The 14083-nt window shown below is 61.7% G+C and overlaps 2 protein-coding genes across 3 annotated transcripts; one reads left to right on the forward strand and one right to left on the reverse strand.

Annotated features, from left to right (window-relative positions):
• The first annotated feature begins 12 nt into the window (after positions 1-12).
• Positions 13-8329, forward strand: BCL9L (BCL9 like). Its single transcript, XM_087938725.1, is given in 9 exon segments — positions 13-169; positions 332-419; positions 527-652; positions 1120-1309; positions 1454-1538; positions 1686-1920; positions 1923-3872; positions 5103-5267; positions 5638-8329. Coding segments are annotated over 9 exon segments (3930 nt in total). The 5' UTR covers positions 13-157; the 3' UTR covers positions 6717-8329.
• On the reverse strand, positions 7626-14037 carry CXCR5 (C-X-C motif chemokine receptor 5). 2 transcript variants are annotated; one of them, XM_087938724.1, is made up of 2 exons: positions 13245-13453; positions 7626-10955 (listed from the first exon to the last, which is right to left on the reverse strand). In XM_087938724.1, the coding sequence occupies exons 1-2, from the start codon at positions 13281-13283 to the stop codon at positions 9774-9776; spliced, it is 1221 nt and encodes a 406-aa protein (XP_087794850.1). In that variant the 5' UTR covers positions 13284-13453; the 3' UTR covers positions 7626-9773. The 2 variants fall into 2 exon arrangements, 1 of the variants encoding a protein (XP_087794850.1); XR_015744619.1 differs by lacking the exon at positions 13245-13453 and adding an exon at positions 13482-14037 and having other exon boundaries at positions 10910-10955.
• Positions 14038-14083: the final 46 nt, after the last annotated feature.

The following is a 14083-nucleotide window of genomic DNA, read 5'->3' on the forward strand; positions in this document are numbered from 1 at the left end:
TGTCTGTGCCCCTCTTCTTTCCCTCTCCCCACCCAGGGGGCATTTGGCCCGACCGGAAGTGCCAGTGGCGGTGGAGCCAGAGACGTGACGCTTCCTCCAGTGTCGCTGCCAGAAACCCCAGCCAGTCAAATGCACCCTGACAGTCAACTGGCCAACCATGGAAAGACAGGTAACGGCAGGGCCCACTCCCAGCCCCGCTCCCATCGGCCACCTGGGGGCTAAAGGTGTGGGTGGGGCAGGGAGCCAGGGCAGCAAAGTTGGCCAGCCCACCGCAGGCCCTCTGGCCCTGAAAGCCAGCCAGGCTCCTGTTTCTGTCTTTGGGGCCTTGAAGGGCAAAGTCAGGCGGGAGCGCAGTGTCTCTGTGGATTCGGGAGAGCGGCGGGAAGCAAGTACCACCCCACTGGACAAGGAGTTGAAAGGTGAGGGTGCAGGGCTAGCAGGAGGCACAGGGGGGCTGGCATCTCATCTGGGCCCCCCCAGCTGCGCCCCCCTTCAGGCGGGCTCAGCGCAGCCTTTTGCTTGACAGGCGAGACGGTCCCTCGGAGCAAGAGGCGCTGCGTGCTGGAGAGGAAGCAGCCCTACAGTGGGGACGAGTGGTGCTCTGGGCCGGAGAGCGAGGATGACGACAAGTCCCTGGGCAGCAGCAGCCACAGTGAGTGCCCACGGGCCCAGGCATGAGAGCGGCCCCTCCCTGTGGCCCAGCTGTGCCCCCAAGAAGCCAGGGGCCAGACCTCCCAGGGAGACCTAGCCGTGCCCTGGCAAAGCAAGGCCCCGGAAGCAGCACCTCCTCCTGCTTCTCTCTGCCCTCCTCGGCGCTGGCTTGTCAGCAGGACGAGGAAGGGTCTAGCCTTGCTGGGGGCAAGGGCAGGGCCACCGGGGTCAGGGGCTAGCAGGCCTTTCCGGAGAGGCGGGGGAGAGGTGACCGGTTAGGGGCCTGTGCATTTGTGGGGGACGAGGGGAGTTCCTTCAGGCAGCGAGCTCCATGGGGGGCTGGGCCCCTCCGGGAGTGACTTCTTCTCGTGGGCGGCCCCTGCCTGTATCAAACCGAGCTGTCTCAGCTCCTCCCCAGCCAGCCTGGGGCCGTCGCAGCTGCTGAACCGCCCCGGTTGTCCCTGGCAGATTGCCACGTAGCTGAGCCGGCCATGAGCGCAGGGGCACAGCTGGGCCCAGGATCCAACCCTTTGCCGGCCCTGAGCGAGAGCACCACGCCTGGCGCCCCTCACAGCGCGGCCCCCGGACTGCGGCCAGAGGCCGGAGGGAAGCAGGGCCTGCAGCTGGTCTACGTCTTCACCACACACCTGGCCAACACGTAAGCCGTGGCCCCCCTGCCCCTGAGCAGCGCTTGGGCCGGCCCCAAGCCAGGGGGAGGTTTTCCCGCAGAGAGGCTGGGCTTCCCCCCCGCTGGGCCCCAGGCACAGCGGGGCTGCCCTGACGGCTCTCTGGGTGTCTGCAGGGCTGCAGAGGCCGTCCTTCAGGGCCAGGCAGACTCCATTCTTGGCTACCACCAGCAACATGTGCCCCGGGCGAAGTTGGACCAGGTAAGGCCGGAGCTGGGGAGGGGCAGCCGGTTGGGCTGCTGGGGAGGCCAGACCGGCTGTCCCGAGTGGGGGGCCCCTGGCCGGAGCAGGGGGGTTGGCAGCCACAGGCTCCCCCTCCCCAGAATCCACTTCTTTCTCCTTTTGCAGCCGAAGGTGCCGGGTGCTCTGGAGCCCCTGCCGCTCCACTTGTCTCCTGCCAACACCCCTCAGGGACCACCGGCCCTGCCCCCAAGCAGCCAGGGACAGCAGCCAGGAGGGACCCCCCTGGGGCTCGGCCAAGGACCGCTCTCTTCCAGCAATGCTCTCCCGCCGGAGGGGGCCCCCGAGGAGGCTCGCCAGGACCTGACCCCCAACTCGGTGGGAAACGGCAGCAACAGCAGCAGCCCGTGGCCCCCAGCAACACCCACCCCAGCACCCCCACCACGCTCAGCTCCCTGCAAGCCAGCACTGCGGAGAGTTTGTTGGGGGAGGGGGGTAGCACGGCCCCCCCCACAGCAGGTAATGGGCCTCGCAACCCCCTCAACACCGAAGGCCTCTCCAAGGAGCAGCTGGAGCACCGGGAGCGGTCTCTGCAAACCCTGCGGGACATCGAGCGCCTGCTTCTGCGGGGCAGTGAGGCCGAGCCCTTCCTCAAGGGTGGGCCAGGCCCTGGGGAAGGGGCGATCCTGCCCCCCCAGGTGACGGCCCCAGCGCCTCCCCAGGCTGCCCTCTCCGGGACAGGCGTGAAGAAGTACGAGGAGCCGCTGCAGTCCATGATTTCGCAGACGCAGAGCCTGGGGGGCCCAGGCCTGGAGCAGGAGGGGCCCTTGCCCCCGGGGGTGGACCTGGGCCAGCCGATGAACGTGGTGCTGCAGCGCCTCGGCCAGGACAGCCTGACCCCCGAGCAGGTGGCCTGGCGCAAGCTGCAGGAGGAGTACTACGAGGAGAAGCGCCGCAAGGAGGAGCAAGCCGGCTTGCATGGCGGGCGGCCACTGCAGGAAGTGATGCTGGCCCAGCCCCTGGGAGGCGTCATGCTCCGGGGGCCCCCGCCGCCCTACCACAGCCGGCCTGGGGAACAGTGGCTGCTGCGGGGGACGCCCCTGGACCTTCAGGAGCAGCTGCGGCCCACCTTCCCCGGCCCCCGCGGCTTCCCAGGCAGCCACGTCCAGAGGGGCTTTGCCACGATGCCGAACCTGCCCTTGGAGCCCCTTGGCCCGGTTGGCGGTGGGCCCCGCCCCGGGCAGCCCGGCCTACCGTGGGGCGAAGACCTGCCCCTCAGGAGTCCGGGGCACTTTGTGCCTGGGGGCCTCTCGTACCCCCCAGGGCAGGGCGAGGCCGAGCGCTTCCTGCCATCCCGGGCGCGCGAGGACCTGCTGCGTCACCCCCTGCTGGAGAAGCGGCCAGGGTCCCTGGGGCTGGAGATGGAGCGCGTCCTGCCGACCCACCGGCAGGTGGAGCCTGGCCTCTTTGCCGGAGAAGGGCTGGGCCTGGAGTTTGGGGGGGGGCGGGCCTTGATGAGCCCCCCTCCTCCACTGCAGGAGGTGGAGCCGGGCGCCTTGGCCACACCCACCAACTTGAACATGAACGTGAACATGAACATGAACCTGAGTGTGCAGATGACGCCGCAGCAGCAGCAGCAGCAAATGCTGCTGACCCAGAAGGCCCGGGGCCCAGAGCTGATGCCGCCTGAGGAAATGGCCCGAGGGCGAGCCCCAAACGGCACTGGGGCCATGATGGGGGCTCCCCCAAAGATGCTGATGGGCTCGCCCTTCCCAGGCCAGGGACAGCAGCAGAGCTTCCCGACCGGGCAGGGCCCTTACCCGCCTGTGCCACCAGAGCTGGGCGGCACGCCTGATATGTTTGGTCCGGATGGGGGCGGCATGGCTGGCACCCCACGGCTCAGCCATGTTCCCCTGCCACCCAGCACCAGCGCCTCAGCCACAAACTTGCATGCGGCCCCCATCCGGGGCCTGGGCCGCCGCCCCTCGGACCTGGCCCTCAACATGGGGCAGATGAACTCGCCCAGCGTGGGCCGCCTCAAGTCTCCCACCCTCAGCCAAGCACATTCCCCACTGGGCACGTCCCCTTCGGCCAACCTCAAGTCGCCACAGACGCCTTCTGCCCTGGTTAGCCTGCCAGCTGCCGCTGCCAGCAGCGCCCCCCTCAAGTCCCCCCAGGTGCTGGGCTCTGTGCTGAATGTCCGCTCCCCAACTAGTTCGCCCGGCCATCTCAAATCGCCCTCCATGGCCGTGTCTTCCCCAGGATGGGCACCCTCCCCCAAGGCCAGCCTCGCCAGCCCAGGCAAGCCAGCCCTCGGAATGGGCAACTCTGCCCCCTTGGGCCACCTTGAGCAAGGTAAGGGCAGAGGTGCTGAGCAGTTCTGGGAAGGGAGAATTTCTGGAGACGTTCTGGGTTTGAGGGAGTCCCTTCAGTTGGCTTTCTCTCTGCAGGAAGAGGAGGGGGACTTTGGACAGACAGTGTTTTAAACATGGCTCCCCGTTCCGTTCCTCTTGTTGAGCCACCTGGCAGGTGGGACTGCCAGGTACCTGGCGGCAGATCGGCTTCTGAGCCGCCTGCAATCCATCTCCCACTTCACTGCAAGGATCACGCCTGGCCTCCGAGAAACCCAGTTCAGCTCAGTCGTTCTGGGTTTGGACTGACCTTGAGGAAAGCACGAAGGAAGTGGCCAGGCCCTGTAGATCCAGCGCCCCGTTTCCATCGAAGGCAGGCCTGTCCGTCTGAGCAGCGGCCTTTCAGTCCAGGGTCACCCTTCCTTCCACGTGGCTCCTGAGAGGCCCCCTAGCAAAATGGGGACAGGGACAAAGCCGCCCCAGCGTTTCCTCTCGCTCGCAGTTGAATGAAAGGCACCCAATAATGCGATTGGAAGGCTCTGTTCCCGGTTCACGGGGGTCACCCTCTCGCTTCAGGCTGCTTTTTGCTGTTGGCTGCAACCAGTCTGTGCCGTCGTCCTGCAGAGCCCCCGCATGCCTATGCTCTTTTTGGGGGGTGGAGTGGGGAGGGGATAGAGCCATATTTTCCTTTTAGCTCTGAAATGCCAAAAGCAGCCTGTCCTGCCCCTAAACTAGTCCAGCAGGTCCAATTGGGAGATTATGCCTCAGCTTGCAGGTCCGAGATATCCAGGGGTCTCAGCCAGCTTTGGCCTCGACTGGAATATCTGTGGGGCTCATTACCTGCCCTGGGGGTGAGGTGGGGTGGAGTTAGATGGGGGAGAACCGGTGAGCACCCCAAAGCCTCCCAGCGACCACACAATAGGAGGCCATTTAGACACACGCACACACCCGCAAACACACACACTGGGGCAGCTGGAGGGAAAGAGAGCAGCTGCCCTCCTGTCCAGGCCGCTGCGCTTCCCGGAGGCCTTTGGCCGGCATGATTTACACGATGTCAGCTCTTCGCCCGGCTCAGCTCCAAGGGTGGCCCGGCGTTCATTTGGCTTGGCCTGAAGGTGCCTGTGTGTCTCTCTTGCAGGTGCCGTGCCCTCTGGGTCTCGGAGCAGCTCCTCTGCCCCGCCTGGCAATACCTCTGGGCCCCTGAACCCCAACCTGCCTTTTCCTTCCTCTCCAGATCCACCCCCATCCCAGAACCCTTTGTCCCTCATGATGTCCCAGATGTCTAAATACGCCATGCCCAGCTCCACGCCACTCTACCACAACGCCATCAAGACCATCGCCACCTCAGATGATGAACTGCTCCCGGACCGGCCGCTGCTGCCGCCTGGGGCTATGGCTGGTAAGAGGGGGGGCACTCAGAGGGCCGGCTGTGGGCACCCTCACTCCTGCACCCCCCCACCCCCCGAAGCCAGGAGAGTGATGTCCCCTTTCTGCCCCGTTCCCGGGTGGTTTCCCTTCCTTCTTGGGATGGAGCCTGCTCTAGGGAAGAGGGCCAGAGGAGCCGGACCACAGCCGTAGGCGTGTGAGCCTGGAGGGAGGGAACCTTGGGGAAGGAAGGCAGGGAGGGAATGCCAACTGAGCCAGCCTTACCTCTTGGGCACAAAGGGGGTGGGGGTGGGGAGGCTTCCAGGGGCCATAACAATGCCGTCGAGTCGGGGCTTGCTTGCGATGCCTTCCGCCCCAGGACTTAGCACCTTTTCCCCTTGCAGGCATGGGCGGAAACCAGACCAATACAATGCATGTGAACTCTGTGGGGCCGGCCCCCGTGCCGAGCCCGATGGGCCTGAACCTCGCTGGACAGCAGCTGCTCTCCCAGGAAGTGGCAGCCCCCCCAATGTCTTCGCCCAGCCCCCTGGGGACCGGCCTCCCCATGCACAGCAGCGCTCCTGTGCAGAACCCGATGATGCCCCCCGGGCCCCCAGACTCCCTGGGCCAGTCCTGCGGCCCTTCTGGCCAGCTGGTCTTTGCAACACGCCTGCAGCAGCCCCCCGCCAACGGAGGCGGCATTCCAATGGCCCCAGGAGGGGCAGCCGGGCCTGGGTTGCAGCCGCCGCCTCCCCCTCAGCCACAGCACTACCCCGCTGGCTTGGGAGTCCCTCCAGAGGAGTTGCCCCCCCAGCAGGCGCCCTCTCAGCAGCGCCTGGCCGGTCGGCTGCCGGAGCCGTACCCCTCCGTGCTTCCCGGGGTGGCCTCCGTGCTGAGCGATCCAGAGCTGAGCGACGTGATCCGGCCCACCCCGACGGGCATCCCCGAGTTCGACCTCTCCCGCATCATCCCTTCGGAGAAGCCCAGCAGCACGCTGCAGTACTTCCCCAAGGGGGAGGGCCAGGGGGTCAAGACCCTCCCCCCCTCCAACCTGCACCTGGCGAACTTGCAGAACATGATGGCGGAACACGGCCCGGCCCGGCCCGGCCCACAAGTGATGCCACGCGGAATGGCTCTGTGCCACCCCGGACAGATGCCCATGCTGGGCAGGACAGGCCTGCCCCCCCAGCAGGGCCTGGTGGGCAACAGCTTGCCCCAGGGGCTGGTGCTGCCCCAGCAGAGCCTCCTGGCCCAGCAGAACTTCCTGCTCATGCAGGCCAAGCAGCGCAGCATTTCTGTCTCCGGAGAGATGTACGGGCAGCCAGCGGGGCACCTGCTCTCCCCCCAGGGCTCGCTTATGGGCCCCCCTTCCCAGCAGAACCTCATGGTCTCCATGCGCCAGCGCAGCGTGTCCCTGGACGGCCAGGTGAGCTATGGCCCCGGAGGCGGCGGCGGCGGCGGCATGGCCAACCTGCCCTTCTAAGGAATCTTCTCTGCTTTGCTTCTGGAAGAGAAATCGGGAGGCCTCCACAGGTCTGGGGGAGCAACCGCTGGCCCAGCCTTCTCTGGGTCGGAGTAAACGGAGGGAAAGGTGGTTGCCCTGGTACCAGACAGAAGTCCCACCCAGCAGCTGCCTGCAACAGAGCGGAGTCCGTGCACCAGCTGTTCCAGGGCTGGACACTCCAGGCTGGTGCTGGGACAGGGCCTGAGGGGGCATTTGCACCCCCAGCCCCACTTAGCTCTCCTTGCAGGACGTTGGCCCGGAAGAAACGCCACGGGAGTGGGTTGGCACTTTCCCCCGTGCCGTGAAGGGATCATGGCCAGCGCAGGGAACGCGAGGGGGCCTTCCCGGACTGTTGGGCACTGCCCTTTCAGCGGCCTCCTGCGCTCGCTCGCTTTCCCACGGGGGGGGCGGGGGGGGGCAGTCCGGGTGAGTCCAGCCCAGCCCTTCCCTTGGCTTCCATGCCACCTTGCGCTTTCTGCCCAGCCCCTTGCTGGACAGCTCCTCGGCCCAATTCCGCTTCTGGGCTTGTCATGGGATAATATCCGAGGGGAGGGGGAGGTTTGGGGATCAAAGGTCCAAATAGTCCCCCATCAAAAGAAAGGTCGCTTCCTTTTGGCAGCAGCTCCCATGATGGACAGAGAGAAGCAAAAAGCAAGCCGTTGCCCTCTAGCAATGCCAGAGACCGAAGGACGGGCATGAGAGGGCAGGCCCTGTGGCCCCCCTTGGGGAAGGGCTCCCCTGCCCCTCGTGTGAGTTGGGGGGGGCAGTTCACACCCTGCCCCCTAACTCTGTCTAGGTGAAGGAGGCCCTTCCTCTTCCGCTCTGCCTGGCCAGGGTTGGAGGAGTGTCCTGGATCGCAGGACCCTCCAGCAGATGCATCTGGCACTGCCAAGCTGGGGCGCTTCTGCACTTTGAAACTCGGCTTCTGCCTGAGACCTCCCCCCAGCTTTGGCAGTGAAGTTCAGAAGGGGAGGGCTGAGGGGGCTACAGAAAGTGTGTGCTGGGGAGAGAGAAGCCAGGGGAAGGGCTGGCTTCCCAGGGTCTCTTATCCAAGCAAAGGCCTGGCCAGGAGTTTCTCCACCCCCCACCCCAGCCCCAAGGCCGCAGAAGGTGCTTCCAGTGACCCACCGTCCTGTTCCTCCCTGCTCGGCGCATTCCTGGGCTCCCTGCCCCCCCTTTCCAGCTCTGCCTTGTGCTGTGAACGTGGTCCTGTCTCGTGTCTCCCGACTCCCTCCCTCCGGCCCCCTCCCCAGCTTGAGTCGCCCCTGCTGAGCATCCCACCCCCACCCCCCACCCCCGCTTCCTCTGCCATCAGTCAGGATGAGGCCAAGGGAGGAGGTGACCCAGAGCCCCTGCGGCTGATGGAGGGCAGCACTGGACGCTCCGTGCCATCTCCTGCCAGCCATGCATTTTGTACCAGTCTATAAATAAAAATATATAAATATAAATATATAAATACAATATGTGAAGACATCTTACCAGTTTTTATTTTGAAATGATTTCTAGGCTTGTTTTGGGGTATCTGTGCTGCCTGTAATGTATTGATTGACCTGTTTTATAGGTGCCTTTTTATTAAAAAAAATTAAACTTCTGCCAGGAGCTTTCTGTGGTGTCCTTATCTCTACCAATGCAGGGATTGGCGCTGGCCAACTGGGCGGAAGCCTCACCATCTCCGAGATTGGAGGGGGGCCCCCCATCCTCCCCTTCCCGGCTTTTTGAAGTAGTTCTGTACATTGAAACGCTTCCTTGGCTGCTGTGTCGGTGGAGGGTGGTTTCCTATGTTAATGTTTTCGGTTTTAAAAAGTTCACTATGGAGGAGAGTATTTGTAAGGCGGGGTTGAAATGAGGGGCCCTTGGTGCTGCCCTGAAAAGCCTGTGGACACACCGGATGCCCCCAAGCCCTAACCCCTCATAGCCCCCCCCCCACATTGGAGGTGGCGGGGAGTGCTGTACCTGCTGCAGGCTGAGCAAAATCAGCCGCGTCCTCCGCTGGGGCTTCCGCTTGCCAGAAGGAAGAGAAGGGAGGCTCACAACGTCTTTATTTCAAGCAAGGGAAAGCACAAGGAAGTTTTACAATCTACTTCACGCATTCTCCACAGGAAATATTTACAGTAAAAATGCAAAATTACTGGGAATTTTGGTAAACAAGCCTGGGGGTTTTAGAGGTCGGTGAAAACCGCCGAACCTGTGATGGTGCCGCTCTGGGGGGAGCACTCGAGGAGGCCACAGTTGCAAAGGCCGCGGGGGGGGTCAGTTGCAGGCTTGGCTCCCACTGGCAACGAGGCAGAGGCCATAGCGTGTCTCTTGATGAGACATGGGAGGCTTGGTTTCCTTTGGGGAGAGAACGGAGGAGCTCCTCGCCTGCACACACCGGAGATGGACACGCTGCTAAGTGGAAAGCCTGCTCAGAACAGAACCTGCCTGCCTGGGGCAGACGACAGCAGAAGGGCCTGGGCTGTGGGGGGTTCCCCACTCAATTCCAAGGCGCCTGGGCTGATTGGGACGCCAGCACTGACCATGGCAAGGGTCTCCTGGGGCGAGTCCTGCCCTTGGACACCGAGAGGCCAAAGAGGCTGCCCTATTCCTCTGGACTCTCCTTCTGGCTACTTAAGGAGGCCTTAGCTGAAGATTGGAAAGCCCAAACCAGGCCCTGGAGCTGGATCTCCCCTCTCCGTTTCCAGTTGCGTTTGGGGGGTTGGGGGAGCCTGGAATCCAAATATGCAACATGCTCTGTAGTGGGGCTCTTCAAACGTGGCAGCTTGAAGACTTGTGGACTTCAACTCCCAGAATTCCTCCTCCAGTCATGTTAGCTCAGGAATTCTGGGAGTTGAAGTCCTCAAGTCTTCAAGCTGCCACGTTTGAAGACCCTTGCTCTGTAGGGAGGCAATGAGGACACAGCCCTGCTCTCAAGTAAACCTGATCTGTGTGTGAGCACCGCACTCTGAACCCGGGCAATTGCAGGCTGGGGGCAGCAGCCGAGCCATTCGTAGCTTCCTGGGAAACAGCAGGGAAGGGATCAGAGAACGTACGTGGGGCTTAGCCTCTGTTTTGGGCCCAAGTCAGGTCCGGGACTTCCTCCTGACCCTCTTGGCCATTTGGATCCTTGTGAGAAGTGAACCGATCTGGCAGAGCGGAAGGTGTGGCACTTCCAGAGTAGGAGGAGGCCCCACACCGAACACTGGAGATGTTGGTCTCCATGCTGCTCTCCATTCTGCAGGTGCCCAGAACCTCCTGCAGGGTCCCCTGACTCAGGCAGCCCACATCGTGCAGGAGTCGACAAACGTCGTGGCGGAACCGGATGCCCACAAAGGTGCAGAGGATGGGATTCAGGCAGCAGTGGCTGTAGGCAAGCACCTCGCTTACCACAATGGCCCTGCTTAGTGCCTGGTCAACCGCGCAGGACTTCCTTGTAACCTCCAGCTTCGTAAGGGTGTCCCAGAAAATGACCACGTTGTAAGGGGTCCAGCAGAGCAGGAAGACACTCGTGACCGCAATGGCCACCTTCACGGCCTTTTGCCGCTGCAGCCGCTGGGACTGGCAGAGGAGCCGCACGATGGCCGCGTAGCAATAGCACATGACTCCCAAGGGCAGGAAGAAGCCCACCAGGTGGTAGAGGAAGCGCTCAGCCAGCCAGGAGTTGATGCCATGCGTGCCATACTCCCTGAAGTGGCAGAGGCTCAGGTTGTGGCCTTGGACCCAGACCTCTGTGAACAGCAAGTCGGGTATGGCCAGCAGGAAGGAGGCCAGCCAGGTGCCCAGGCAGGTCAGGTGGATGGAGAGGCCACGCCGCTTCTGGAAGGTCTGCAGAGCGCAGACCACAGCCAGGTAGCGGTCCACGCTGATGCAGCCGAGCAGCAGACTGCTGCTGTAGAAGCTCATCCGGTTGGCGACACTCAGCAGCTTGCAGAGGAAGAGGCCAAAGACCCAGCCGGCCAAGCTCTGCACCACGCCGAAGGGGAAGGTGAGCAGCAGCAGCAGGTTGGCCAGGGCAAAGTGGAGGAGGAAGAGCTCCGTGGAGGTGCGGGAATGCCTGTAGCGCCACAGGATGACCACCACCAGAAGGTTGCCCAGGGCACCAAGCAGGAAGATGAGCAGGTGGATGAAAGGCACCAGGACACCCTGGGAGGGCTGCCTGGGGCCGTCTTCCGCCTGAGGACACAAGTAATTGTCATCGTAGGAGTTGTTCCCTTCACTGTCAGTGAAGTTGTAGTCGAAGGTCTGGGAAGAGAACAAGAGGCAAAGCAGGTTGATGGGCAGGGGCTTCTGTGTGCTGTCCCTTGCAGAGAAAGGCTATTCACACACACACACACACACACATGCCCAGATTTCCCCCCCCCCATCCCTGCCTCCTCCAACGGTGGGGACAATCAGGACACTGGACAAACAGGGAGGATCAAGGAACACCAGCGGATTGACCTCTGGGCGGCCCTGGATTGCTTCTAGAGGCCCCTTTCCCTCTTCCCCCTCCGGAGACATAAAAGCAGCTTCTGAGCCAGCGGCCTCAGTCCAGCCTCAGCTGCTGCCATGGTCTTCATGCCAAGTTAGCAATGGAGCAAGAGGGGACGGTCAGGGAGCCTGTGCTAAACAACCCACAAGAGGGCAACGGGCATCAACCCCGCTGGCTGCAGGAGGAAGCAGGCGGCGGCTTTCCTCAGGGGAAGGACCCACCGCTGGCTGGCAGGTAAACCATCCAAGATTCTTCCTATTTTGCAGAGAAGTAGTGGATTCAAGGGTGTTTTTTTTTCCCTGAAGGGGGAAAAATTCCCTCAACTGATCACCTTGTACTTTAATATTTTGGATTTTCTCCCCTCTTTTTGGGGGGGGGGGTCATTTTCAGAAATCAGCTCAATTTTGTTTAACCTCTGGTCAATTTCACAAGCCCAATTTCATTTTTCGAACATAGCCCTTGCCAGGTCTTTGAAAGGGCTTTTAATAGTGTTCAAAGCTCTGTTTCAAAAGGTGAAGAGGAAGCAGAGGTTGAAATTGAAGGAGGGGAGTGTGTTCATTGCAGTCTTTCCTTAAAGTTGTGCAGTTTCAATTGTTTAATTAAGTTTGAATTTAAAAATGGAGTTGCAGGCCCGGAAGGCAATTGCAATCGTGGAACTGAACCCTCCCTACAGTTCTTCTCCAAAGTCAGCCCTGCACAGAGCCCAGGTGGAAGCAGTGGGAGAGAGGAACATGAACTGGGAACGCCAGTAGGGGAGAAAGCAAGCGGGGGAAGAGCGTGGTCAGTTCACCCTTTTCCTCCTTCCATGGTTCTTTTTTTGGGGGGGCGGGCGGGGGGGACACAGAGCAATGCAGATACATTAATCCACATTAATCCCAAACTGGTTGAGATCCTCTATAAAATCCCAGATTAATCCAAACTCAGATCAATTTTCAAAGTAGTTTCAATTAACAACTTTATCCAAATTTTGCAAAGAGAAGCAATCTCTTTTGACGGGGTGACCATGAGAATTGCTTGGCCAGAAGGTGAACTGGCCTTGAAAAACAGGCCAGCCGGCTCTTCCCCGAACACTCATCAAGGTTCCCAACCCTGCGGAGCTGCTGCTTTGGGGTGTGCCAGGCCAGTTTAGTTGCTGCAGGGTGGGGGCCCCCATCAGCCCTGGGTGAGGGGACAGAGGAAGAGGAAAAAGGGGAAGTCGGCTCTTCTCTTTTCTCTCCTGGGGGACTGGTGGGTTCTGGGGAGCGGCCCCAGCGGAAACCTCACAGGCCCTGCAGATGGCTGCTTCCGCCAGTCCCAAAGCCCATCGTTCTGTTGCAGAGGGGTCCGATCTATGTGTTCCCTTGACTTCTCTCCACTTTAAGGGGTCCTCTCCAGCCATGCCCCTCCCATCGCATTCATGGAGGGGTCCAGCTCCTGCCCCTTCTCTCTGCGTGGGAGTTTTTGAAAATCAGTAAAACAAGAAAAAAAGAAAGAAAAGGAGGGGTAAGCAGTCACTTCCTTCTGAACATGCTCCCTTGGGGTTTTTTGTAAGAGGCCCCCAGAGGCCGATTCCAGCTCAGAAGACAAGGGGAGGGGGGGGGGCTCAAAAACAGGAAGGCCGAGGAGCTGTGGAGGAGAATCTGCAGCTCTTTCCTGGCCCCGCTCAGCCTGTGGCTGGCATCTGGCTGCCTTAGCACTTGCACGCAACCTTCCCCAGATGCACAGGGACACCCATGCAGGTGCTGAGCATTTGGCAGCGGCAAGGGGCTTCTAGGAAGCCATCAACCCTCTCTCCCCAGGGGCAGATTGGAGGCCGTGAAAGCTGGGCCAGGTGGTCTGCCCAAATGATAAAGGCCCAAGTCCCACCTGCACACTTTGCAGTGGAGACACAATCTCCTTCCCAGTAGAATTCGGGTGGGGAGGGCTAGCACTCCTGCCCCCTCCAGAGGGACCCCCCCCCATCCTTCAGGCCAGCAGAAGTGCCAAGCGCTTCTGTGGTCTGAGGCTCCTGTCCACTGGGCCGCCTCTGCCCTGTTCATGGAGAAACCCAGGTCTTTGTCAGAGCTGCCAGCCACACTCACCCAGTTGACATTCTCCAGGGTGATCCTAAACTCGGCCATGACTTAGGAAGCAACACACAGGGGTGCCCACCTGTTTCGGGTTCAGCAGAGAAATGATCAGGGGAGGAATGGCCAAACAAGAGACGGAAGCTCCTGATTTGCAAGCCAAATTAAGTTTTAAGATCCTGATTACATAAAACCACTTTTTAAGAAGTTTCCATCTTTTGTTCCGGTCGCAGGCGACTCAACCCAACTCACTCAGGTTTGTGATGTGCACACCAGAAGACGGGGATATTCAGGCCTTGTTTGCGCCGTTATTTACCCTGCCCCTCTTGCTTTGATCAGGCTGGGCAAAGATCACTTCCAGGACGGGGCTTTGTTAATGTTGCACCTATGAACTCACAAAATGGGAACGACGTTCCTACTAGAAATGGGTAATTCCTGAATGGGACTTTTGTTCCTCACTGGGAACAAAGTTGAGCTTGATGCGCCGCTGGGCTGGTATGAAAAAGAGCCACGCGGCCAAAGCGACCCTTTTCAGGCTCCCTGAAGGGCTCCGCTTCCAGAGCTTCGAGGCCGGCCAGCCCGTTCTCCCAGGGCACCGGCAGGCCCGCCGCGTCCTCACTCAAAGCCCCCCGGGGCAGGGGTGGGGGCGCTTGGCGGGGCCAGCTGGCCCAGAGAGAGCCTCCCTGGCTCGGCCGGCACTGGGCAGGCAGCCCCGGGGACGACACCGGGAAGCGCGAAGGGGCGCCTCCCCCGGGAAGGGCGCCGGGACCGCAGCAGAGCCCCGCCGGGCGGAGTCGGGAGGGGCGCCCCGGAGAGGCCTCCCAGCACGCCCCCCGCGGGGAGGGGGCACGGCT

Source organism: Pseudonaja textilis, chromosome 9 (genome assembly GCF_049901715.1).
Source record: "Pseudonaja textilis isolate UNSWEBS1 chromosome 9, rPseTex1.2, whole genome shotgun sequence".
NCBI classification, from domain to species: domain Eukaryota; kingdom Metazoa; phylum Chordata; class Lepidosauria; order Squamata; family Elapidae; genus Pseudonaja; species Pseudonaja textilis.

Excerpts from the sequence above, each read along its gene's own strand:
- CXCR5 (XM_087938724.1), bottom strand. The coding sequence starts at position 13,283 with ATGGCCGAGTTTAGGATCACCCTGGAGAATGTCAACTGG. Across the intron at positions 10,956-13,244 it reads CCCTGGAGAATGTCAACTGG|ACCTTCGACTACAACTTCAC; the intron begins GTGAGTGTGGCT and ends TTCTCTTCCCAG.